This window comes from Myzus persicae, unplaced genomic scaffold (genome assembly GCF_001856785.1).
Source record: "Myzus persicae strain clone G006 unplaced genomic scaffold, MPER_G0061.0, whole genome shotgun sequence".
In the NCBI taxonomy this organism is placed as follows: Eukaryota; Metazoa; Arthropoda; class Insecta; order Hemiptera; family Aphididae; genus Myzus; species Myzus persicae.
This window is the reverse complement of record NW_019103940.1, coordinates 137,545-163,661: the sequence shown is the minus strand read 5'-3', so window position 1 is coordinate 163,661 and position 26,117 is coordinate 137,545. Positions and strand designations below refer to the sequence as shown.

At 28.6% G+C, this 26,117-nt stretch overlaps 4 protein-coding genes across 6 annotated transcripts; 3 read left to right on the top strand and 1 right to left on the bottom strand.

Annotated features, from left to right (window-relative positions):
• Positions 1-4,215: 4,215 nt before the first annotated feature.
• LOC111036682 (60S ribosome subunit biogenesis protein NIP7 homolog) lies at positions 4,216-6,930 on the top strand. The gene is made up of 4 exons (XM_022318802.1): positions 4,216-4,386; positions 4,748-4,973; positions 5,052-5,192; positions 6,751-6,930. The coding sequence occupies exons 1-4, from the start codon at positions 4,331-4,333 to the stop codon at positions 6,868-6,870; spliced, it is 543 nt and encodes a 180-aa protein (XP_022174494.1). The 5' UTR covers positions 4,216-4,330; the 3' UTR covers positions 6,871-6,930.
• Positions 6,931-7,735: 805 nt separating this feature from the next.
• On the bottom strand, positions 7,736-9,524 carry LOC111036681 (39S ribosomal protein L16, mitochondrial). Its single transcript, XM_022318801.1, has 6 exons — positions 9,320-9,524; positions 9,169-9,240; positions 8,928-9,088; positions 8,665-8,796; positions 8,487-8,597; positions 7,736-8,037 (listed from the first exon to the last, which is right to left on the bottom strand). Exons 1-6 carry the CDS (start codon positions 9,366-9,368, stop codon positions 7,822-7,824), a joined length of 741 nt encoding a protein of 246 aa, XP_022174493.1. The 5' UTR covers positions 9,369-9,524; the 3' UTR covers positions 7,736-7,821.
• Positions 9,525-9,648: 124 nt separating this feature from the next.
• LOC111036680 (pre-mRNA-splicing factor SYF1) lies at positions 9,649-12,571 on the top strand. Its single transcript, XM_022318800.1, has 2 exons — positions 9,649-9,805; positions 9,884-12,571. Exon 2 carries the CDS (start codon positions 9,889-9,891, stop codon positions 12,451-12,453), a length of 2,565 nt encoding a protein of 854 aa, XP_022174492.1. The 5' UTR covers positions 9,649-9,805; positions 9,884-9,888; the 3' UTR covers positions 12,454-12,571.
• Positions 12,572-17,833: 5,262 nt separating this feature from the next.
• Positions 17,834-26,059, top strand: LOC111036686 (vacuolar protein sorting-associated protein 35). Of its 3 annotated transcripts, none has more exons than XM_022318808.1 (15): positions 17,834-18,040; positions 20,862-21,046; positions 21,127-21,250; positions 21,334-21,538; positions 21,617-21,811; positions 22,289-22,372; positions 23,517-23,714; positions 23,827-23,972; positions 24,038-24,245; positions 24,394-24,503; positions 24,576-24,744; positions 24,818-24,997; positions 25,096-25,329; positions 25,599-25,742; positions 25,839-26,059. In XM_022318808.1, exons 2-15 carry the CDS (start codon positions 20,863-20,865, stop codon positions 26,025-26,027), a joined length of 2,370 nt encoding a protein of 789 aa, XP_022174500.1. In that variant the 5' UTR covers positions 17,834-18,040; position 20,862; the 3' UTR covers positions 26,028-26,059. The 3 variants fall into 3 exon arrangements, with proteins under 3 accessions (XP_022174500.1, XP_022174499.1, XP_022174498.1); XM_022318807.1 differs by lacking the exon at positions 17,834-18,040 and adding an exon at positions 20,041-20,158; XM_022318806.1 differs by lacking the exon at positions 17,834-18,040 and adding an exon at positions 20,041-20,399.
• The last annotated feature ends 58 nt before the right edge of the window (positions 26,060-26,117 follow it).

Here is a 26,117-nt window from a genome sequence, read left to right as displayed (position 1 = left end):
TTCTTATTACTTATTATTGATTATAGTTTATATATAGTAATTAGCATAATTATTGTAATTGTTATATGAAAATCATTGTAAAGATTTATCATATTATATTATTTAAATGTACCTACACTTCCGTGCCTCCCGGGTTTTTTTCCATACGGTATACCTATATTATAATCAAAAGTACGTTTTTATAAATTATTATTATATATTGTATATTATTTTATTATTATTTATGTGTATGACTATGAATATATAATGTTTTATTCTACCCAATCGAAATGTTTTTTTTTTCAGTAGCGGAAACACCGGGTGGGCAAAGAGGAAAAACCATCATACCCTATTTTTTAATATTCGATTAGAAATTTCAAATTAAAATAATAAATGAGGAAATAATATTATGTTGATATTTGAAATAAATTTCACAAATTACGGACCAATGACCAATTATTGGTATAGGTAAATTTACGCATGTAATATGTTAATAGCTCCTATTACTACCTACCGTTATCCGTTAATAATAATGAAAATTAAATGTAATCATCGAGGCTGAGGTAAAAAAAAATTATTCTTCTATCTCAGATCTAGAATTGGAATTAATATGTAATATGTCATAAATCTATAGCTAAGTAGTATACTATTACTTACTGTAAATATCTAAGAAACTTAGAGATGTACATATACCGTTCTGTGCTGTGTACACTAACGGTATATCATGATGTAATTTTATTTAAGTGATTACTCATATTTAACTTATACGTCAAAAATCTGATGAAAAAAATTTAAGCCATGCCATAAAAAAAAGGAAAGCTGGAATCAACTAAGTTTGTATTGATTTTAAGTTTTTGGGCAAGAATACCACTATGGGTATATCATTAATTAATGTACCTAGTACTTAAAACTCTCCAGTTAATGAATTCAAACATAGAATATGCTATTGTTCAACTTGAAGGTGCTAATGTGCTATTAAAGATTTAACTAATTTACGAGCAATTGAGCTAATTATAACAATATAGGTAGTAGAAGATGGTAACAAACTTTGTATTAAATGGAAAACTTTCAACTTTAATTGCAAACGTGAAAGATTTGAAGTTAGGTACCATGAAAACTTGATATAAAGTCCGAAGACTTTCAATACCTGAGGAAATTTTTTAAATTAACGTTTTTTATACAACACTGAACACTGCATTTTTAAGCTTAAAGTTCTTTTGACAGTATGCGATGATTTTTATTTTTTTAAAGCCAATAAATCTTACCTGCAATGGGTGAACAAATTGTAATTAAAATAATCATCTTTACATTCTCTAAAATTATCAATGAAGTATCATATGCATACAGCACGTTTCCACAGCTTTGGAACCAATTTTCTGTTCATATTGTAATGTATAATTGACAGGTCCATACGACATGCAGGAAATAATTGCATTGTATGCAGCATCAAAATATTAATATAAGTTAGTAAGTAATGTATCGTATTCCAGAACGATGATTATTTGCTCATTAATTGTTAACCTTTACACCAATTTCGAGTGTTTCACTTGTCACTCGAATCGAAATTGGACATTTAGATTTGAAATAAATACATTTGTAATGAGTCTCCACTCTCCAGTACTTTATAATGACTATATACTAAATAACCATAATTTGTAATGTTCCGTTGGTTATGTTGGTTTAAAATTATTTGTGTAGAGACATCGACTTAATAACATGAGGAATATATTAATAAATGATAAAAAAAATAACATATCAAATAGACTTTGGTGAAAAATATATATACAAACTATCAACATTATAAATTATAATACAAAATATAACACGTATACCCAATATAATATTATGTCCATGATAAAGATAGGTACTTACAAATAATAACTTTTTTTTTAGCTCGGTGTGTTCGTAATGTTTTGTTTCGGTGGTAGCCAGTATAGATCGTATTTTATTTTTGTTTCAAAAATCTCAACATTTTCTACTTTTCACTAGAATTCACAGTTTTAGCTATAATAAAAGGTTGACCAGTGGGTACCTCTCTACTTTTGATTTGATATCGTCTGGTTCACTGTAATGGAAGTATTAATAATGGAAGTATTTCATTGTGCCTACTACCTATACTAAAAACGATTCTGAGCGAAATTAATATGCAATAAAATCGTATGGGGTGGTGTGACATTAAGATACATTTCAGCCTTGTCTAATTTAAAACCGGATTACCTGATGCTAAGTTCAAAATGAAAATAATTAATATTTCGTAGTACTGTATACAATATACTACTATGTAGTACTTATATTTCAATGAGATCAATTATTCATTTTATTTATTTTTAATCATAATACAAAAAAAATATGTCAAAAATGTCCTAAAAAATTAAAAAATGCATTAAAAACGTCAACAAATGCCCTAAGAAGTATAAAATTAACAACCTTCAATATATTGTTTCAACATTCGTGAACTAGGGTAATGATAGCGTCATTGGGTCTGTGTTGTCAATTAGCTCAGTGGTAGAGTAATCGCCTGGCAAAGCGAGACTGCTAGAGTCCCGGGTTCGACCCCCCCCCCCTCCGGCGGCCGTGGTGTTTGACGTTATTTCTCCGGGAGAAGTAAGAAATAATTTTTCCTTACTATAAATTAATGAATACACAGTGACAATTCGACTACAATAACAAACAAGTTCAATTCAGCCATCACTGGATATTTTCTATCATAAGACAAAGATGTAAAGCTCCTAAGCTTTTTTTTTGTTGTCCTTATTTTATGTAGAATATATAAAATTAATTACTACATAATACATAATATTACAATTATTTTTATTTTCTTGTTTTAGATTCTAAGTGGAACGATGAATGAATGATTTTACAATGATGTGTGTGTTATTTTTGTGTCCATTGTCCCTTTTCGGGACCGTAAAAATACTTCGATTTTCTTCAATCGCTTATTTTCTAGTAGAAAAGTGAATATTTAGTTAGTACTTTGGGGGGTTGAAAGTAATTCTCCAGTACTTTTCAAACGCGTAAGGGAAAACCAACAAAAAATTAATGAGCAACAGATTTTTAAGGCAAAACCGGTTTTTCGGGTAAAGTAGATTTTGTTTTTTAGTATAACTCCAAAAAAATGTTCGAAGTATTTTGATTATTTTGATCTATTCATGGGCATAAGAAAGTTTTGACTTTTGTTAGTTTTTTTTAAATTATTGTCACACAAAATTCTACGCACTTATTTGTCCTGATAAAGAATTCCTTTGAGCTCACTTTCATCATTTATTTAAATATTTAAGGTGGTATCAGTTCTTTCATAACTAGTTGCCAACACTTTTAAGGCTCTGATACTGGTCACTTGGAGGTGATCAAATTATGAATATCTTTTAATGTTACAATCATATAGTGTGTCTTTAAATCATTTTGTACATTTTTTTTATTCACTTTCATTGTCACCAATTTTGGTGCCATCATTTTTGAATTTGTGTCTAGTCTTTTTGGCTTGGGTGTGATCATACATTGCCTAAAAAAAATATTTTTTATTATTCTTTCATGTATTTATTTACAACTTCTATTATTATTTTGTTAATTATTTACCTTGCTACGTACGCATATGATTGTGTTCGCTTATAACATTTTTTTAAACTAAATTTCTCCGCAATCACAGGTTCTACAAAACATGTGAACAAATTACGATGTTTTGTTTAATCATGTCCATGAAGATTAGAGATAATATCTATAAATATCTATAATCTTCAGGACTTCATGATCGCATCACTCGTATCTATGACCAAGATATATATCTTCTAAGTTCTAAGACCGTGGTCTGTGATCTAATCATAGACCTTACTATGTAGCATAGTATAATAAATAATCCTTATACTATTCTAAGACAATCTAAGTAGTAAGTATAAGGTCTAGTGCATAGTCATAAGTAATAAGTAATAACTATATAATAACCAATATTACCCTTGTATGATCTACTCCTTGTGGTACTTGGTAATTACCACGAACTAAGGTATACTTAGTTATATAGATATATCCACAGATATATACTAATTAAAATAAACAAGTAAATAGTATATAACTGTGGATATATCTTAATTCGTGGTTCGTGGTAATTACTAATTGATTTCAGATATACTATCAGTATTAGTACTATGTCCAATTAGGGGGCAGGATGTGATATGTGAAAATAGATAGTTTCACCACAGAATATAAGAATTTACCCACGATCACGATTAAAGAATGTGTACAGGTTGCTTAATGCTTATCAGTTATCGCCCTAAAATAAACTGCCAACTGCTTTCAAATTCCAATTTAAATTGAATTAGGTATTGCTTTAAACAAATTAATTATTAAACAATAAACTATGAAACAATTAACTGATGACCGAATGAAAGTATTTTTCGAAAAATTGTCAAAATAGTAAGTTAATTTATTTGCATACATACATAGGTTAAGACTAAAGTTAATTGTATTATTACCTTACGTGAATTTTTTCAACACATTTATACAAGTATTAGTACAAAACGTTGGTAAATACACTTTTTTATATCCAACTAATTTCTCAAAACAAATAGTTTTTACTGTTTGTCAAAAAAAAAAAAAATATCTGGCATTAAACAATTCATTAGACAGATTTGCAATGCTTAATACTTAATTTCAACTGTACTTTTTAACAACAATATTAAATGCATATTATATTGATTATTATATTTTCATCCAAATTATAGTTTTTGGAATTAATTTACTGACTGTTATTATGTAAGTATCTATAATGTTTTAGCATTGGATCAAATATAAAGTTATTAATTGATCGTTCAGATGGAAAATACTGTTTTCGCGAGAAGAAAGATCGAGTTTACTATGCATCTGAAAAAGTATTAAATATGGGATCCATGATGAATCCTGATAACATAATTAGTATAGGCACATGTTTTGGTAAATTTACCAAGTCTGGAAAATTTAGAATACATATAACATCTTTAGATTATCTAGCTCCATATGCTCAGGTAAAATATAAATTTGTTTTTCCATTTTTGTTCATTTGTTGTATGAATTACTTTTACTTTACTTAATTGTACTTTTAGCATAAAATGTGGATAAAACCTGCTGCTGAACAACAGTTTCTGTATGGTCATAATGTTTTAAAATCTGGTCTTGGACGAATTACAGAAAGTACTACTCAATATCAAGGAGTTTTAGTATTTTCAATGAGTGATGTTCCTTTGGTAAATGTAGTTATAACCTATGAAATATTATTTTAAGTTCTATATTTATTTATTTACATATTTGTATGCTAGTAAGTAGTATGCATATTTATTATTCAGGCTATCCTTTAAACAACTTTCTTTGTGATTTTGGACAAAATAAGTTGTGAATAATTTATTAATTCACTTATTCTATCTTCTAGAAAAACTTTAAACTACATTTTTACAGTTTAACTTAGTTTAATGGCCATTTCACATGTAATGTTAATTGTTATACTTGTATTAAATATTTAAAAAAAAATTGATCCACCTGCATGCATTGCTAAGTGATTTTTTTAATATAAGAGACTGGCATATTTCCCTTCTTGATTGAATTAGTTAACAATGCAGGGTACTTTGATAGGAATTTGCCAGTAAACTGATATATACTACAACTGAAATACACCAATATGGTTCTGTATTTTTAATTTCTTCATTTTTACTTGGGCGTTGTCAAATTATATAGCTAGTTCTTAATAAAATACATACACATTCATCTGGATTCTCATTTAAATTATTATTTCATAAATCTTTAAACAAGACATTCAGTAAGGTATAAATAATTTTTATAATAGTGATTTTCTTAGGTATGCAATATTGTAATAATTAAGAGGGTGTTTGTTGTCTACTTTTTAGTATTTGCAAATTTAGTATTTGACACTCAAGCAGTTCATATTTTGATTCGTTAGTTTAAAAATTAGAGTTTATCGGTCTATTATGAAATTTAATAGTTAACATCACATTATCTGCACTTGTTTGTTGGTTTTAAAAAAAACCTTAAATCCTGTCCTCTAAGTCCTCTTATGTTACATAATAATAACATTTAAAATTAGATTATAAAATAAAATACCTTAGCTAACATATTCAATATAATCACTTCAAGATTGGTGGAGTAATAAATTATTAGAAATCAAAGCCAAGTTTTACAAAAAATGTACATTATAATTAATTAATAAATGTTAAACCTAACATGCATGAAATAAATACCAAATAAGAAGTTTGAATTGAACACATAGCTTTATCATGTATATTCAAATTAGTATAGATATTTAAAAAAAAATCTTTAATATAGCATACTAATTAATAATATAAATTTGTCAATATTACCATGTAGATAAGATGCCATACTATGTCAATAACAGGACAATAATATTAAAAATAGAATATCCTTCACTAACCTTCACAAAAATTCTTAGTCCTACTCATCATATTCAAATACCAAATATATTAGTATCTAATTTGTACTGTACAATTTAAAAACTATTGTATTTAATGTATAGGTAATAGTATTTAGTTTAAGCTTGAAATTTATTAAATAACGTGTTACTTCAATGGCCACTGTAGGCTACAGGTTAATATCCAGTCTGTAGCCAAGGATAATTGTTTGAAATAATAAAAAGAAATTGCATTTAAACAATTTAAATGTTCAAATTCCTTAAAATTATTAATTTTATTTACATTCTTTTTAATATGAGTAGTAATGATGTTCGCGTGCTATTAATATAGTACTATATCAATTCAATATTTTATTTTATTTCAGGGTTTTGGTGTTGCAGCAAAAAATACTACAGAATGTAATCACACAGATCCATTATCTGTAGTTTGTTTCAATCAAGCCGATATTGGTGAATTTATTCGATGTGAAGATGATTTATTATAATATATTTAATTGCATTATTATTCAAAATATTTTTAATAAACAATTCATTGACATTTCAAATTGAAGTTAAATTGTATTTGTGATTTGAAGTACTATTATTATTAGATTCTGAGCAGACTGATGATGTATTGATATTACTGAAGAACGGGGGTTTTTTACACTAAACCAATTTTTTGGCTCTTTTTGAGTTATTGAAAAGTATAAGATTTTGATTTTGACCATTGTTCTATAAAAATGTTTCATTTGGTCATAAAACTTGAAAATCTAATACAATTTTCCTCATAAGTAGTTGATAAAAATAAAACAAAGTTTTATATGAGTGTTTGAAGTTCCAAGTTTTTTGACATTCAATATTCATCCTCATAGTTATAATAAAATATAATCTCTTATTTTTTAAATTTTAAATAACAATAACTAAGCAATAGTGGCCATTGTGAGGGATTTATATTTTATATCTATTTAAAAATATGGATTACATAAAAATTGACACTGTTCACAAAAATTATAATACATGAATAAAAATGGGTTAAAATACCTAAACTAAAGTATGTTGAGCAATTTGACCATTGATTTCAGAAGTTAATATTTCCTTTTTACTGAGTATTTAAGAACAGCATTCGGTGCAATGGCAGTGGCAGTTTGTTAAGGTAGGTTGGAGAGGAAAGAGCTAGTCAGGGTGTGAACAAACAATGAATGGTTTTTGTTTCGTTAACTTTTATTCACTATTATTTATACCAGATTGATAAAATATTTATGATCTTTAATGAAATAATGTGTTTTCCAATTGTTCAGTATATACACTTCATATTATAGTCTCCAAAAGTTATAATTATAAAATTGTAAAGGATTCTTCAAAAGTATACGATTATTCAACATTAATACAAATTATTTTATTTTATACAAATCAAAATTATACATTTAGGTTTCAACTATCTATTAACACATTGTATCTTATACATATTTTCCAAAATATAAATGATCAATTTTTTTAACTTTTCGTTGTAAATCATCCATGTTATTTTTAATTAGATATTCCATGGTATATTTATTCTGATTATTTTCATTCTGCCACTTTTCTTTGGCTAAGTCCCATTCCAAAGTTTCTTGGCTAACAGCTTTGGCTTTAAATGGCAGTTTAGCAGATATTTTGCTTAATATATCTTTTACCTATAATATAATAATTTTAATATTGATAATTATTAAATGATTTGGATGATTAAAGAAATTACGTAATTATTTCAGAGACTATGTAAATTTCAACTATAATAAGTAATATAATTGATTCGGGTGTTTAAAAAAATGATTTAAGTCATAAAAGTGAAATTTTAAACAAACCATCAAAAACTTAATTGCAAGTAATTGACTAGTGTCTTTGAAGTAATCCGAGGTTTTTTGAAAATTATTATTATAAAATATACTATACTATATTTTTTATTAAATATGAGTGACAAATGTAGCTTTTGTACAGAATATTTTCTGTAAAAACTGTGACTTATGTCTATTTGAAATGAGATATTTAATTAATATTAAAAGTGATTATAGGTCAACAACACACAAACGCCCCCAACATTTTACGTAATTGGTTCATTAAATTGAAAAAAAAAACACAAACATACCTCTATATATTCACAATGACCAGCAATTTCAATAATAATTCTGCCTGATCTAATAGGAGTTACATAATGATCTATGTTACCTTTTCCACCACCCATTCTCTGCCCTTGGCCCTGTAACATTGCATACAAATGTTCATTATTTGTTTGTATTCTAAATCTTACACGCATAATAATTAACCTTTTTGGTAACAGCTTGCCATGGTGAATCAATTCTCCAAATTGCAAACATTCTGGACCAGTCCAATTTTCTCAGTAAGCCCATACGAATAACTTCAAAGTGTATAAATCTCATTCGGCCTCCACCAGTTGCCTATAGAAATAATCAATTTAAATGTAAGTAGAATTATTTTGTAACTGTATAACTATCTAATGTACTAGATGCAGTTTTGTTCAAATTACAATGATAACTATTGACAAATAAATTAAATTTCATAAACTTACCTGAATACCGTACTGTTTATGTATAAGTTTGTTGTGAACTGTTTCAGGTCCCCTCATCAAACCCAACATTTTATGCATTTTTGGAGGCCTTATTTGAGAATTACTGTAATTTGGTACCCTGTCGATGTAATGGAGCTTAGGCCTTTCTGGCATCTGAATATCTGAAACAAGCGTCAGTATAAAGTTCACATATTACACATCACTACAATGTGTGATTGATCAGAAATCTTCTTTTATTTACGTTCATATAGAATTGGAGGTTTAAAATTCTTAATGCCTCTAACATTGTTGACTTGTGGTAATGAAGCAGCACCTAAAATACAGATATTGAATATGTGAACATACAAATTATTGAATATTCATTTTTTTTTTTTTTAATTCTTCAAACTTACATCCAGACAATTGGTTCGTAGTGAACCTTAACATTTTTTGTAAAATCATATTCGAGAGCGTCGACGGGACGTCAAGAACCCGGTCGACGAATTGTTCGGCAAATGTCTATAATAATTGACAAAGACGGTCAAAAGCCGAAGCCTGAACTAAAACGAAGAATTATATTGGGTGGTTGAATAAATGAAATAATGTGTCTTCTAATTTTCCTGATTAAGTGATAAGAGCTGCAGTCGGCTCGGCATTGCCGTTTTCAATTTTTCAAAACGTTCCTCACTTCTGATATTAAAACAACGCGGACAAAACTATTTTTTTTTTTTTTTACAGAAACAACTACAATTATTTACTAAAGCAACAGAACGTTATCAATCGTCTAAATACATGCAGATTTTTATAAATTTACAATTTTACAATTTAACGTCCAATCCGTTTCGGCATATTGTAATAAATTAGGCATTGGTGCGTTTCGTTTAACTGTCGATCGTGTGGTAAGTAAACGCACTGAGAATCCAGTGTTGAATTTTATGATTGTTACGATGTTTATTTATGTTAACGATTGTTCACAGATCCAATGAGAATGGAATTGGACAACGTGGTACGACGAGATGAGGCCAATGAAATGTCGGATGCTGTAGTATTTAAGACGTACTGGTTGAACAAGAGAGATGTAGAATTTGAACAAGACATACTGAGAAATCCAAATTCCGTCAAGTGTTGGATGCGGTACATAGACAATTATAAACTGGGGCCGTACAAAAAAGTATGTGTACTGTACGAACGCGCCTTGAAACAATTGCCGGGCAGCTACAAACTGTGGCACTGTTACTTGAAAATACGCCGTAAATATTTAAAAACAACAGCCAATCCCGACTACGAAGAAGTGAACAATGTTTATGAGCGAGCATTGGTGTACATGAACAAGATGCCTCGTATCTGGATTGAGTTCTGCACATTCATGTTGAAACAACCTAAGCTCACTGTCGCTCGTCGTCTCTTTGATAGGGCCCTTAGAGCTTTACCGATCACTCAACATTCCCGAATATGGCCGTTGTATTTGAAATTCATAAAAGAAAGTCATGACCCAGAAGTTGCTGTTAAAATATATAGGAGATATTTAAAATTATTCCCTGAAGATTCGGAAGATTATATTGAATACTTGACCACATCTGGGCGTCTCGATGAAGCTGCTATTCGTCTATCTGAAATTGTAAACAATGACAGTTTTGTGTCCAAACATGGCAAATCTAAGCATCAACTTTGGAATGAACTTTGCAATTTAATATCAAAAAATCCTTTAGAAATCAAATCATTAAATGTTGATGCGATTATACGCAGTGGTTTAAGACGTTACACTGACCAGCTTGGTCATTTGTGGAACTCATTAGCTGATTACTACATACGTAGTGGATTATTTGAAAGAGCAAGAGATATATATGAAGAGGCTATTCAAACTGTTACTACAGTTCGTGATTTTACTCAAGTGTATGATGCTTATGCACAATTTGAAGAGTTAAGTTTACAAAAACGAATGGAAGTTGTTCATGCTAATCAAAATAGTACTGAAAAAGATGATTGTGAGATTGATTTACGTATGGCAAGATTGGAAAACTTAATTGAAAGACGATTACTACTTTTAAACTCAGTACTTCTAAGACAAAATCCCCACAATGTTAAAGAATGGTTAAAACGTGTACAGCTCTATGAAGGTAATGATGTTCAGGTAATAAATACTTTTACTGAAGCTGTGGAGACGGTTGATCCTCAAAAAGCTGTTGGTAGATTACATACACTTTGGGTGGAGTTTGCTAAATTTTATGAAAAAGCCAAACAAGTTGAAGAAGCACGCTTAGTATTTAAAAAAGCTGTTTTAGTGTCATATATTAAAGTTGAGCATTTAGCTAGTGTTTGGTGTGAATGGGTTGAAATGGAATTGAGACATGATAACTTTAATGAAGCAATGAGACTAATGCGACAAGCAACTTCCATACCTTCTCGGAAAGTAGCTTATCATGACGATACAGAAACCGTTCAAATACGATTACATAAATCATTAAAATTATGGTCTTTGTATTTGGATATGGAAGAGAGTTTTGGAACTGTTAAATCAACAATGGCTTGTTATGATCGAGTTATAGATTTAAGAATTGCTACTCCACAAACTATTATTAATTATGGATTATTTTTAGAAGAAAGCAATTATTTTGAAGAAATGTTTAAAGCTTATGAAAAAGGTGTAGCGTTATTCAAGTGGCCAAATGTTTTTGATATATGGAATACATACTTGACAAAATTTTTGGACCGTTACGGTGGTACAAAACTTGAACGTGCTCGTGATCTTTTTGATGAGTGTCTAGAAGGTTGTCCTCCACAATTTGCTAAGTGTATTTATTTATTGTATGCAAAGCTTGAAGAAAAACACGGTTTAGGCAGGCGAGCAATGGCCGTATATGAAAGAGCCACTGAAGCTGTTCTACCCGAAGAGAAGTTTGAAATGTTCAACATTTACATTAAAAAAGCAGCAGAAATATCTGGTATACCTAAGACTAGAGAAATCTATATGAAAGCCTTGGAAGTTTTGACAAGTAATAATGCTCGCACAATGTACCTAAGGTTTGCTGAATTAGAAACAAAATTAGGTGAAATTGATCGCGCTCGAGCAATATACTCGCATTGTAGTCAAATTTGTGACCCTAGGGTAACTGAAGAATTTTGGCAAACATGGACCTCATTTGAAGTAGCTCATGGTAATGAAGATACTCTCCGAGAAATGCTAAGAATTAAACGAAGTGTTCAAGCAATGTATAATATCCAAGTTAACATGATGTCAGCACAAATGATGTCTGTTATTTCGGTTGAACCTGAAAAGAGTGGAATGAAGTTGTTAGAAGAAAAAGCATTAGAAAATAAAGAAAAACCATTAGAACCTATCAAATTTGTTTTGGGTAGTGAGCAAGACCGTTTACCAAATGAAAAAGTATCAAATCCAGATGAAATTGAATTCAGTGACGATGAAAATGAAGAAGATGGCGATAAAGAAAATGAAGAAAACGATGACGAAGATATGCCTACTAAAAAAGATGTGCCTTCTGAGTTATTTGGTAACTTAGGAGCATTTACCGAAAAAAATACTGAATAGCCATTTATATGTTATTTTACTATTTCTTTTTTTTTTTGTGTAGGTATGTAATTAGTAAATACTTATTTTTAAGAGTATAAAATGTATTTTATGTCATTAATTTTAATAAATTGTCTAAAGATCAAATTTATTATTTTTCTCTAGAAATTATGATCCATAAATTGATTAAGCTTAAGTATATTGGATAGCAAAAATTAAAACATTATAGTTATTCTTTAGGTATCCAGACTGAAAAGTATTCATCACTCATCATAACATCTGGTTTGGTTGTTTTTATTTAATAAAATGGACTTAACCTATATGGCTATATTCTACAATGCATGATGTTAAAGTAATTAGGAAAACTAAAAAAAATGTTTATTAACTAGTAAATAGAATAGAATTATTGTAGAAGTGCAAATTTACTGCATTTTTGCTACTAGTATATTGTTTGTTATTACTTATTACTTATAAGTAAAAAAATGACCCTCAAGTCACGTGGGCATGTACTTTAAAATGCTCATTACTTCAATAATCATTCAACATTCAGATTGTATGTATGTACAAAAATATTCTGTGTTGGTGATTTTGTGAAGATTGAAGACTAGATAATATTATGCTAGAAATTTGTCAACACAATCCAGTATGATTAAAAAAATATGAATTTCTAGACGATTTCTTATCTCCCCTCTACTATTCTACTCATACTTCATAGAAAAGGTATACAATTTGTTACAACTATTATAATACTCCAGTGTTTGGAAAGAACGTTGTTCATGAATGCACATTTTCACGTTCGTACTTGGCGAACGATACTTGAACTCTAACAACGTCATATTTTAACGAATTGGAGCGATTTTTAAGGAGATCAATTTATTTACCATTTAATATGACTTAATGATGATTTATTAATTATGTATAAATATAAAGTCTACATTTTGTTTTTTTTGGGGGGGTTGAGTCATATAATATGCGTAATGTTTTTGTATTGACTTCACGTAAACGATTCACAAAAAAAAAAATTTTTTAAAAATGAGAGCATTCCTTTTTCCAAAAAATGTGAACCTGAGAGCGTCCTTTGAAGAAAACACGAATGTGAAAGTGTAAGAGTCTTAAGGTCTGAACGTGAACGAATTTTGTTTTTTAATGAACGTTCAGTAAGTACACTGTATTACTGTAATACTCTAGTGACTAGTTATGAAAATCAAAATCTTTATGAAAATATACTACACACGTCATATAGATACAGCATCTTTAAATAATATTTTTTACCTTGCATCACGATTTGCGGCTATATTGATATTAGATTATGTGGTTGTTCGGCGATTCGTTCACAAAAAGTCTTTATGTAATTTTAATACAGATGTCTAAATTAAACATTTTATGAATCTTAGGAATGCATGAACTAAGTTATAGTAAGTTATAGTTTTGCATGATAAATACTGACTTATCGTATACTGGTATAAAATGTACATAATATAAGTTATCCGAAGACTAGTCTCGGACATACAACTTATAAGGTCTATATGGATTCATCATAATATTATATATATTTTTGTGAAATTTAAATTAGAAATTAGTGTGATTCATTAATCATTGGGCATTTGGGCTAATTCGGTGTGCTTGAGGGGCATAGCCCCACAGTATTTTAATCATATTTTAGTTAAATTATCAATTATCAAGGTCTTTCTTAGTATTAATGCCCAATAGTAAAATCAATTACCTTAATCACATACAATTTACTTAGTAATATTATAGGCTGATCGACAGTCTTCGCTCATAATCGTTTTTGGTATACAATGATTACGTATTATTGAATTCAAATTCAAAACATAAATTACAGTGACTCTCTAGTCTCTAGACCAGCGTTTCCCAAAGTGTGTTCCGCGGAACCTTAGGGTATCATTAAAATATTATTTAGACTTGAGAGTTTAGAGAATTGATTTTCCTTTTTTTATTTAGAAAAATTGTAGTTGAGTTGGATTAGACATTAGGGTTCCGCTAAACTTATACAATTTTTTAAGGGTGCCGTGGTCGTAAAAGTTTGGGAACCGCTGCTCTAGACACTTAATGTACAGTAGAGCGTTTTCCACTCACCCGCTCTTTTAGGTTTGTTTCTTAAGTGAGACAATTTAATATAATATTATGATGAGAAAAATATCAGATTTCTTAAAAAACTGTAGATGATACAGCTTCTTTTTTTAAATAATAAATTTTTATTCGTGTCTAAACCGTATAGGAAAATTAGAATAATTATTAGATAGTGTAAAAGTTTGAACAAAATTATTTATTGAAAATAATGTATAGAAAAAATTTTGCCTGACTAAAAATAAAGAAGTAAAATATTGTAATGTGCTAGACAACTAATTAATTTTTGATAAAAATCCGTTCGAGTTGATTGGATTTTCCCTTTTTTTAATTTCAACTAATTTGTCTAGGTTGTTATTAATCTAAGACTTCAATTTTTTTTGTATGCTTATAAATTAATAATAATAATAATTAGTCTTTGTATTAATCTACAGTATATAAACAATTGCATTTTTTGCATTTTTCATGCGATTACCAATGAATATAATAAAATAAAGCTAATGGCCCCCGTCGCCAAAGATAAAAACCATTTAAAAAAAAAACTAAAAATAAAATAAAATAAATTTAAAACGTATTATTAATATTTAATATTTACAGATATAGTTATCTAGGGATGAATTGTATTTTTTAATATATTTGGTAATACATTGCTAAGAAGTTTTTGAAAATTTAATGCTGTACATCATGAATTTAATTGAGGTTGGTTGGTTAATGTTTGGAAGAATACATATGCAAGAATTATGTTAATCTCAGTGAGTATTTTGCTTATCAATTATAATACTGCATTATAGTGGTCTTAACTCGCAGGGCCCCCTCATTAATTTGCCCTTGACCCCGAAAAGCCTTGGGACGGCCCCCTGTATGTCGTTTCAGATTACCTACATTATTAAAAATAAATTAATTAATAAGAAATCTTTTATGCAGCATTTTTCATGAATTGTGTATGTGTAATGTGTGTTATGTATTTTATGAGCATTCGACATTTTTGGGGCTCCGTAGAATTTTCTTAGAAAGATCAAGACCACGAACAGACAAATTTGAGGACCGCTGTTACACAGCATATAATAGAAGGAAGTATTGGAAATCTCGAAGGAATATGAAGGGAGCTACGCCTTCTCCCCTACTTCCATGTACATGACCGAATGCCTTATCAGTTATCACCTTCTTTAAACAATTTCTAAATACGCCTCTGATATAGCCGTAGGTATATAGTAAGAGAGTACACAAATACGACACGACGTATATAGTACATATCCTAATTAGGTTAGGGACCACAGATGAAAAAATAAATATTTTCGTATGATCTGTGATGGTACCATATACTACCTAGGTACCTTTAATGTTATATAAATTAATTATACATATTATGTGTGTTGTATATGATATCTACATAATATAATACCTATTGGCTATTATATTGTATAAGTATATTATAAAACAATATTATACCTATACCTATTAGTTATTTAGTTATTACCTGTATAACTGTATAAGTATAATTAGGTATTAGTGTATTACTAGGTTTATTATTATAATTCTTGATCAATAATCATACAGAATAGGTGAAACTTATTCTGTGGTATTGGCGTCTAATGTCTATAGTGATATTAAATGTCGTTGATTGTATTGTGTGACTATACATTAGGTATATAATTTTGTCTAATATATTGTATGGATTGTCTGTACCCATTCACATTTATTCTGTCGAAATGATACCTATAGCTATGTCGTATATGATATTTAGTATACAATTTCTACGTGTGTTATTCTGTTTATCGGCAATTTTGAATAGATTATATTATTAAAGTATTATACACTAGGTATACCTATACCTACATTTATCCACATTCCACAATTCAACATCTACGTATTACATAGTTTAGTTACCTTCATATAATATTAATATATTATATTCATTACGCTATAGGTGTAGGCTAGGCATTAACGAGTTAAAAAGTTAATTATTTTTCCATGATATAAACGTCACACTGAAAATAAGTCTTAAATCTTAAGAGGACGTTGTACCCGCATGTGTTGTCTCCCTCTTACAAGTTCGTAACATACCAAATTTTAAACTCAGAAGATCAGGTTTAGCTCAGTTAGCTTGAAAATTAGAGTGAATTGACCTCTTATTAAAATAATTAAAATAATTATAACAGGATTGTACAAGCAATTTACAATTTTTAAATACTCATAACTCTCTTTAAAATTAAAATATCATAAAAAGCCCATGAGAAATCCTCCGTAATAATCTTACCTTTAATTTTAATAAGAGGTCAATTCACTCTAATTTTTAAGCTAACTTGAGTTAAACCCAAACGGCTAAATGTGATGTGCTGAACGTAATATTTGATATATTACGCTCTTGTAAGACAGAGGCAACACATGCGGGTATAACATCCTCTTAATGATGTCTAGGAAACAAGTTAGAAAATAAAAAATGGTTTATCTGGGTTCATAAATTCTTTATTCTTAGTAGGGAATATGGTGCAATTCAGCAATCAGCGTTCATCATATTGTGTATTTGTGTGTATAAAAACATTAAAAACTCAGCTGTTGGTGGTAAGGTGTGGGAGGGGGGGTTTTTCCAATATTTAGCCATAAGTCATTGGCAGTTTATACCTAGCCTGTTTTCACCAAAACAAAAAAAGTTCGATTTAAAAAAATGTGTAACAGGCAAATCTTACTCCCAGGCCTCAGGATATACTAACCAGTGGAATGGGGATAAAAAAAAAACCTAGGCTCAATATGCCAGGAGGCGGTACGATTGTCGCAGCACTATTTTACCACTAGTTACAATATCTTAGGACATTTATACTTCCCCAGGGAAATTGATACACTTGTTTTTAACTTGAATGACTAATCTTCTGTTATAATAAAACCAGTTCAACTATAAAAAAAGTATGATAATTATAATCATAGACTTTGAATATAAAATGCATTATTTTTTGGGAAGTCCCAGCCCTTGCTTTTCAAGCAGGTACAAAATCCGCTTCATTTTCATACATCAGAGAAAATTGAAAACTTAAACTTTTATTTTGCAGTTTAATCTTTGTTTTAGAGCAATTTTTATAGCTTTTAGTGCATATTTATATACATAGTGTACATTTGTCGATTAAAGTAATTTAATATATTAGCTATAAGGAATTCCTTATAAGGAATTGTTGCTCCGGCCATTTATCATATTTCATTGATCGTACTATGTATGATTCCGATACCGTCTTTATCTACATACAGTGCGATTAACGGCTGTTATGTGTCCGGGACTCGGGACTCATACCACTAAGAACTAATTTGGTCAGTTGGTGTTACAGTGGTACATCGTAATCGAGTTAGAGTATATTATGTTAAGTTCCTATTATTGTTTGCTCAAAAATTTTTAAGACAGTTGTTGGGTCAATTTTTTAAGGACATTATATTGTAGCAAAATGCATTTTTTGTTATTATTGAGAGTATTTTTGGGTAGTTTTTAAGGCATTTAAATCCGGACCCTAATCACAACACAGTCACAGATTAAAAGGTAATTTGTAAGTACTAAATTATTTTAAATAATACAATACAATTTAAATTATAATTTAGTAGGTACCAATTATTTATTATTTACTATACCTCTACCTTTTTGTAATATTGATACGTGTATTCCGCTATGGTCTGTTTTATTAGCATACCTAGGTACATGTTATATAATTTTAGTACTTGGATTAATTTTCATATTGATTCAGCATACCACCCATATTAGTAGATACACACCCACCCACTTTCGGGCCAGGAGTAATTGCTCCTAATATTCTTATAACGACCCCCCCCCCCAAAAAAAATTCCGAATTTAAATATGTTACTGTAACCTTAATTTTTATAATTAAAACGGCACAATAAATTCTGTAAAATGTTCCTACACATAAACATAAATGCATTTCGAAGTAACTACCTATATTTTAGTGAAGCTTATGAACCACTACATGATTCTATATGAGAAGTAGGTAACTATAGAGTGAACATTTTTGAGAGGCAACTATAGCAGTATAATGTAATGAAGAAGTGACTACCTTACTATAGTGTGCGACCTAAGCTTTTTATTTTCGATTCATTTAGGAGGCCACTATAATAGTATGCATCGACAGTTATTGATGTATTGGTAGATATATGTGCTTATAATAGGCATAGCCGCATAGGTAAGTAAATAGGTAGCCACCGGTATGGTATCAAATTTAAACTCACAGCGGTATAAATTGTTTACTTTATATCGATATGTATGATAGGTAGGGTACTTGTGTAAGCAGTAAGTTATGTAGGTTGTAGCCTGTAGGTAATATAATAAACAGGATCAAGGATGTATAACAATACCTATGCTATAATAATGATACGTTATAGATACCGTTTTACTGAAAATTTTTTTTTATAGAGTTTTAATATTTAATACTTTTATTGCGCACATAAAGTGGGCGTGTATAGGTAGCGCACTAGCGCTTGGTCGTAAACCGTATAGGTTGTGGACAGCAAAGTTTACCGCAGTACGAAGATAATAATCCTTATTATTACGGAAAATATTCCAATTTCCAGTTTAAATACACTATATCATGGAATTCGTGATAAATTAAATCAGTATCGACGAAAAATATTGCAACAAAAGATAATATTATAGGAATTAACATTGGTATTTAACGAAAAGAAAAAAAGGAACGAAAAAAGTTTCTAGATAAAAAGATGAAGGATACAATATAATTTGATCAATAGTTTTTTAAATGTATAATATTCATAATGAAACAGAACGGTTAACTCCAGTGACTGACGCATTAAATAAATCAACATCACACACAGTTTCCAACCGACACACGTTTATTCTCGAGTTTATTCTCACTAGAGTAGGTACATTTTGAACGTATAATGTATTTGCTTGTACTTATACATACATGTATAGAGACATTCAAAGGTGGAAGACAGATTTATTTCTGGGGTGAATAGAATTAATCTTAAAAATGTCATTTTGAGTCTAGGAAAATCTATGTAGGTAATTGTTTCGAATAGTTGGATTATTTTAAAGTGTTTAGACTATATTCTAGTGCATATACAGTACGATCGGGTACGAACACCGCCCACTACATTCATCAACCGCACAATAATTATGTAACATACTTAATTTAGAAATGTACAATATTAATTATCATCGTAAAATAAAAAATATATATATATTATACATGATATTAGCGTCTAGAACAGCCAAATGCTCATTATTATTGCAATTTACATATTATATTATTGTAAGGTCTTGTTTTTTTTTCTATTTCGATTATCCTCACAACTCCGACGGCATTGCCAACCGTCGCGACATGTTATAATTTAAAATATATATTATTATGATAATAATGATATGTAATATTTCATGTCCATTATAGTCGTCCACAAATGGCGCGTCCCATCGTTTTTCGTCGGACGCTTTTCATTGATAACTGCCGAACGATAATGATAACAGTCTGTTGTGGTCAGTGACGATAACTACTGCTTACAACACAAGACGTAGGTATGCGATTATTGTGATTTGTGAACTCTGAATCTGAAATAGTGAAATCACAAGCTCGCGACACAAGCTCTGAACTCGCAACACTACCCGATTTCCGAATGAAAAAATATAAACCGAACAGTACGCGATAATATTATTTTTGTTTTTGGTTTTACATATTGTTATTGTTATACGCGTGATTAGAATTTTTAATGTATTTGTTTTAAATATACCTAACCAATGGATTTTTATCGGAACCAATAACTATCAATAATTAGTGGTCCTTCTTTGCAGTAGTTATATTATTTCATTTTTATTTTTACACGTTTTTACTACTTCATAACTCATAAGATAATATACCTAGATATTACGGAAATATAAGGTACCTGTCTTTTATTATTATAATATTATTGTTATTAACTGGTGTTACAGCCGATTGACTAAGTTCTGTTCAAATGGTTATACTTACAAAAACATATAATCTAACATACCTAGTCAATCAGATTTTTTCTTTTTTATTACATTGTAAATTTGTCATCGTCCATTCATTATCAAATTCCATCACATAATATTATACATTGATGATCTATTCTGTTTGTTACAATATGTTTGTGATGGAATTTTTGTTGATAGTATTGTGATTATCTACCTACCTATACCTACTTATTAGTTTTGAAAAAAATATACCAATGAATCAACCGGATTGTATCCACTATCCAGTAAAAACAATTCAGTAATATAGTTTGAGATGACATCATATTATGTCGTTATAATTTATTCTACAACTTACTTGTGTGTTTATAATTTTCTGACCAAAATTAATTAAATTGATTAATTATTTCAGTATGACACAAATGGAAGACCAAGAGAAACAACTAGAGTTTGCGTTAGCATCCGTTCAAAAACAAGGGGTGCATATGAAAATGTGCTTGGATAAAAATAAATTAATGGAAGCACTTAAACATGCATCTGCTATGCTTGCCGAACTACGCACATCTTTATTATCACCAAAGAGCTACTATGAACTATGTATTTACTACTTAATAGTTATAAAATTAATTTTATTTCTAAATATTATGTTTGATTAATAATGGTTTATTTATTTCCAGTTATGAAAGTAACCAACGAACTATGTTATTTAGACTTATATTTAGTGGAAGAGTTTGAACGAGGTCGAAAAGTCGATGATTTATATCAAATCATACAGTATGCTGGAAATATTGTACCAAGGCTGTATGTGATTTCCAAATTATTTTAATATCTCTTAAAATAAAAAGTATTTTTTTAAAATAAAATAAATAATATTTTTTTTCTAGTTATTTATTGATTACAGTGGGCTTAGTTTACATTAAAACTAATACAAATTTAAAACGAGACCTCTTAAAAGATTTAGTAGAAATGTGTCGTGGCGTTCAACATCCTTTACGTGGTCTATTTTTACGACATTATTTATTACAATGTTCCAAAAATGTATTACCTGATGTACCAGACAATGAAGAGACTGAACACCCTGAAGGCACTGTAAGGAAGCAAATAAATTACATTTTAAAGAAATAATCATTTAATATGAAAGTAATATTTGCTACCTATTATTTTTAGGTTCGTGATTCAATTGATTTTATTTTAATGAATTTTGCTGAGATGAATAAACTATGGGTAAGAATGCAACACCAAGGGCATTCCAGAGAAAAGGAACGCCGTGAAAAAGAACGCGAAGAATTAAAAATTCTTGTTGGAACTAATTTGGTCAGATTGTCACATTTAGATAGTATTACATTGGATAAATACCGTAAAGTAAGATATTTTTATAACTATTATTAAAAAGTCAATAAACCAAACATTTAATTACAAATGTAGTTCTGAAGATTGTCTTGAAAAGACCAAAATATTTAAATTGTTATTTATTTTACATATTATTTTGTATAGTTTATTGTTTAATGTTTTAATTTCTTACATACAAGCTATTTATTTTTACCCACATTTATAGTTACATAATTTGGTATTTTAATTCACAAAAATCCCAGTCTTAATAGTAGATTATTTGTTTATTTTTATTATATTTTATGCATTATGTAAATTATGATTATAGAATAAAAGCTCTTCAGTTTATTAAGTTAGAACATTAAAGGTTAATGGCACTCTTATAATAGATTGTTAAATCAATATACATCTAATATAAATGAGACATCTGTAATATTTTCAATTTATCCTTTAACTAACCTCTGAATTTATTTTAATGACATTTTACTTCTTTATCATAATTTTTTTTAGGTAGTTTTGCCTGGTATTTTAGAACAGATTGTTAGTTGTCGAGATGCAATTGCCCAAGAGTATCTTATGGAATGTATAATTCAGGTATGTATAAATTGTACAATAATCTTAAGAGTATGTGTCCCCTTAGACCATAATTATTAAAAACTGATGTTCTTCATAATATGAAAATGTTCCTTAAATTAATTATTATAATTTAGGTGATTTTACTATTTTAGTGAAACAGATACTATTATCATAGTAGTATCATAATATAATAAATAATAATATTTGAATATAAAGCCATAGTTAATTATGTTAAAATGTTTTAGTTTATAATTGAAATTGATCTACTCTATTAGGATGGCTTTGTTACTATTTATGAATTTATATTTTCTCAAAACATCTGAAATATGATACTAATATATCTTAAACATTAGAAAATATGCAGAAATATTCAATTAATATCATTGGAATATGCTTTGATATGATTTTTTTTTAAACTTTTTTTTTTATTATAATATTCTTTAAATTATTATTTAACTTGCATTATGGAATAATTGTACTATAGATAAAATAGTTTAGTTTTTTGTATTAAACAGCTCTACTCATTGTTTTACAAAATTTTTAAATGAATGGATTTTTCTTAAATTATTCATTAAAAAAAATTTAAAACATGTAATTTCAAAACCAAATATTATGGACATATGATAAACAAATACTGAAATATGTTGTTCTTATTAGTGTTGATTAGGTCATAGAGAAATCAGTATGAATTAGGTAAAGTAATATGTAACAGTGCAGTGACTTAATAGTACTATCACTGAGTGTTTTTGTTTGTATAATTTATATGCACCAAAAAAAAAAAAAAAAAAATAGAGAGTATAGTTGGTAAATATTCAAACTATTTTTCCAGGTGCCTTAATATTCAAATGAATATCAATAATTTTAAAATTTTAATAAACTATTATTATTTTTCCACATTTCACAAAATATTTTGAAATATATACCCTAACCCATGAAGTATTCTCAAACACGCAAAAAATGCTATTCAATTAATTCAGAATCGTCCACATTTTTTACTCTAAGACTGCATGTACTCAGTAATGGTATGTAAAAACATAAATCCAGGTTAGGTTGGGTAATAACTTATTAGTTATTAAGTCTTATATTTCTCTAAAATTAGAATTACCTATCATTCCTCATTTAAAATACTTTAGTTACTAATCTTAATTTTAAAAATCTTCAGGTGTTTCCAGATGAATTTCATCTTTATACACTGAATGTGTTTTTGAAGTCATGTTGTGAGTTACAGCCTTCTGTGAATGTAAAGACTATCGTCATTTTAATGATTAATCGTCTAACAGTATTTACTTTTCACAATTCAAATGCGTCTGAAGTAAAATTATTTGAAGTACTAACTGAACAAATAGCCAATATTATACAGGTATAATGTATTTTCCTTTTATTAAATGTTTTATTTTAATCTACAAATACTGAATTGTTTTTACATTATATTAATATGTATGTTTAAACGGAATTATTTGTTTGTTTTTCAGAGTCGTGATTTACCTCTTGAAGATACTGTGTCACTTCAAGCTGCTATGGTCGGCTTAGCTCTAAAATGCTATCCAGATAATTTAGATTATGTGGATAAATCTCTTCAGACCATTTCTGATACATTTGCCAAGCGTAAAATTGAAAAGTATGTCTTAAGTTAATTAATTTATTATGAATAATAAATACTAACATATATGTTTTTAACCATAGAATCAGTCATAAAAATCCAGTATCTAGAGAGTTGATGGCTCTAATGAAATTGCCCATTGACAATTATAATGATCTTCTTTTAGTAATGAAGCTCAAACATTTCCCTGAAATAATCGAATATTTTGATTATACTGGTCGTAAAACTATTGCTATTTATTTATTACAAAATGCTGTTCAATGTAGAACAATGATTCCATCAGTTGAACAGGTATAATACATTTTTCATAGTGAAATATTTTAAAGCATAACTATTAAGAATTGCATTATCAAATAAATACTTTTTAATTATTGTTGATGCTTGGCATTGTTATCAAAAAAGTGTGTAGAAAAATAATTAATTTGTCGTTTTTTTTTAGGCCGACATTGTTCTTACAATGGTGTCTCCACTAGTTAAGGACCAACCTGATCAACCAGTTGGTGAAGAAGATCCTGAAGATTTTGCTGAGGAACAAAGTCTTCTTGGAAGGTTTGAATTCTATGTTTAAGATCATAATATATGATATCTATGTTTAATTAATATAAAAATTATTTTTAATAGATTTGTTCATCACATGAAAGCAGATGAACCTGATTTACAATTTAAAATTTTAATGGCAGAGAGAGAACATTTTAGTTTGGGAGGAAATAAACGAATCTGTTATACATTACCACCTCTTGTATTCCAAGCTTATCAGCTGGCTTTGATCTATAGTAGAAAAAGAGAACAAGTATGTAAAAAAAAATAGATAACATAATAATTAATAATTATAAGATGAAGTAATAAATATTTTTAATTTTAAGGATGAACTGTGGGAGAAAAAATGCCGAAAAATATTCCAGTTCTGTCATCAGACAATTTTAGAATTAACTAAAGCCGAACTTGCAGAATTGCCGCTTAGATTATTTTTGCAAGGAGCATTAACTATTTCACAAATAAATTTCAAAAATTATGAAACTGTGGCCTATGAATTTTACTCTCAGGTATATTTATTATTTGTTATAATATAATTGAATGTATTCTATAATAAATCATACAGAAGTTAAAAAAATACATTAATCATATATGTATTTAAATGAAGGCCTTTACACTGTACGAAGAAGAAATATCTGAGAGTAAATGTCAATTAGCTGCTATTATTTTACTGATTGGTACTTTTGAAAAAATAAATTGTTTTGATGAAGAAAATGCTGAACCTGTTCGTACTCAGTGTGCTCTTGCTGCATCTAAATTACTTAAGAAACCAGATCAATGTAGAGCTGTAGCTATCAGCTCACATTTATTTTGGTCAGCACAAAATAATGTAGGACAACCGGTGAGAAAATGCACAATACTAAGAATGTGTTGAAATTTTTAAGTGTTCATGAACTCAAATGTAAGCCTTACTCAAACTTTTAAAGTTTTTTGAACATTTAAAAATTTAACCATAGCGAATTAAAAATATATAGTTGTTGTAAAACAGTGTTTAAAAATAAAATTAAAATTAACCCACTGTCATACTTGAACTTGAATAACTACTAACTGCTATTTAAGATATATGTATAAAATTGTGAACTTATATTTTATTGAATGTTATACTTTTAGCTTCAAGATGGTAAACGTGTTATGGATTGCTTAAAAAAATGTGTGCGCATTACAAAACAGTGTATGGAAGTGTCTGTTCAAGTTCAATTGTTTGTTGAGTTATTAAACTATTATGTTTATTTCTATGAAAGAGGCAATAATAATGTATGTATCATTTCATAAACATTTATTTTAAATTATCCAACATGGCAACATGGTTTTTTGCCATCGAAATTACATAGCAGTTTTATTTTTTTTTAGGTATCTGTGGATATATTGAACCAGTTAATAGGTCAGATAAAAAAAGAAATAACTGGTTTAACTCCAAATGAAGAAACTGAACAGATAACCAAACATTTTGAAAATACAATTGCATATTTACAAAACAGAATTGAATCTGCCGATACAGAAGATTCAGTTTATAAAGCTTTAGAAGGTTTGACGTTATAATATCATCAAACTTTTAGTTAATTAATTAGGTCCAATCTATTAATAATTATGTTTATATTTATATTCTGAATTTTTATTTTATTTTAAAGT

Coding starts and splice junctions, on each gene's coding strand:
- LOC111036680 (XM_022318800.1), top strand. CDS start 9,889: ATGAGAATGGAATTGGACAACGTGGTACGACGAGATGAGGCCAATGAA.
- LOC111036682 (XM_022318802.1), top strand. CDS start 4,331: ATGAAACAATTAACTGATGACCGAATGAAAGTATTTTTCGAAAAATTG. Junction 4,387..4,747: donor TTCGAAAAATTGTCAAAATA/GTAAGTTAATTT, acceptor ATAATGTTTTAG/CATTGGATCAAATATAAAGT. Junction 4,974..5,051: donor ATCTAGCTCCATATGCTCAG/GTAAAATATAAA, acceptor TTGTACTTTTAG/CATAAAATGTGGATAAAACC.
- LOC111036686 (XM_022318808.1), top strand. CDS start 20,863: ATGACACAAATGGAAGACCAAGAGAAACAACTAGAGTTTGCGTTAGCA. Junction 21,812..22,288: donor CATTGGATAAATACCGTAAA/GTAAGATATTTT, acceptor AATTTTTTTTAG/GTAGTTTTGCCTGGTATTTT. Junction 24,504..24,575: donor GAACAAAGTCTTCTTGGAAG/GTTTGAATTCTA, acceptor TATTTTTAATAG/ATTTGTTCATCACATGAAAG.
- LOC111036681 (XM_022318801.1), bottom strand. CDS start 9,368: ATGATTTTACAAAAAATGTTAAGGTTCACTACGAACCAATTGTCTGGA. Junction 8,598..8,664: donor GGCAAGCTGTTACCAAAAAG/GTTAATTATTAT, acceptor GCAATGTTACAG/GGCCAAGGGCAGAGAATGGG. Junction 8,038..8,486: donor GTCATTGTGAATATATAGAG/GTATGTTTGTGT, acceptor ATTATATTATAG/GTAAAAGATATATTAAGCAA.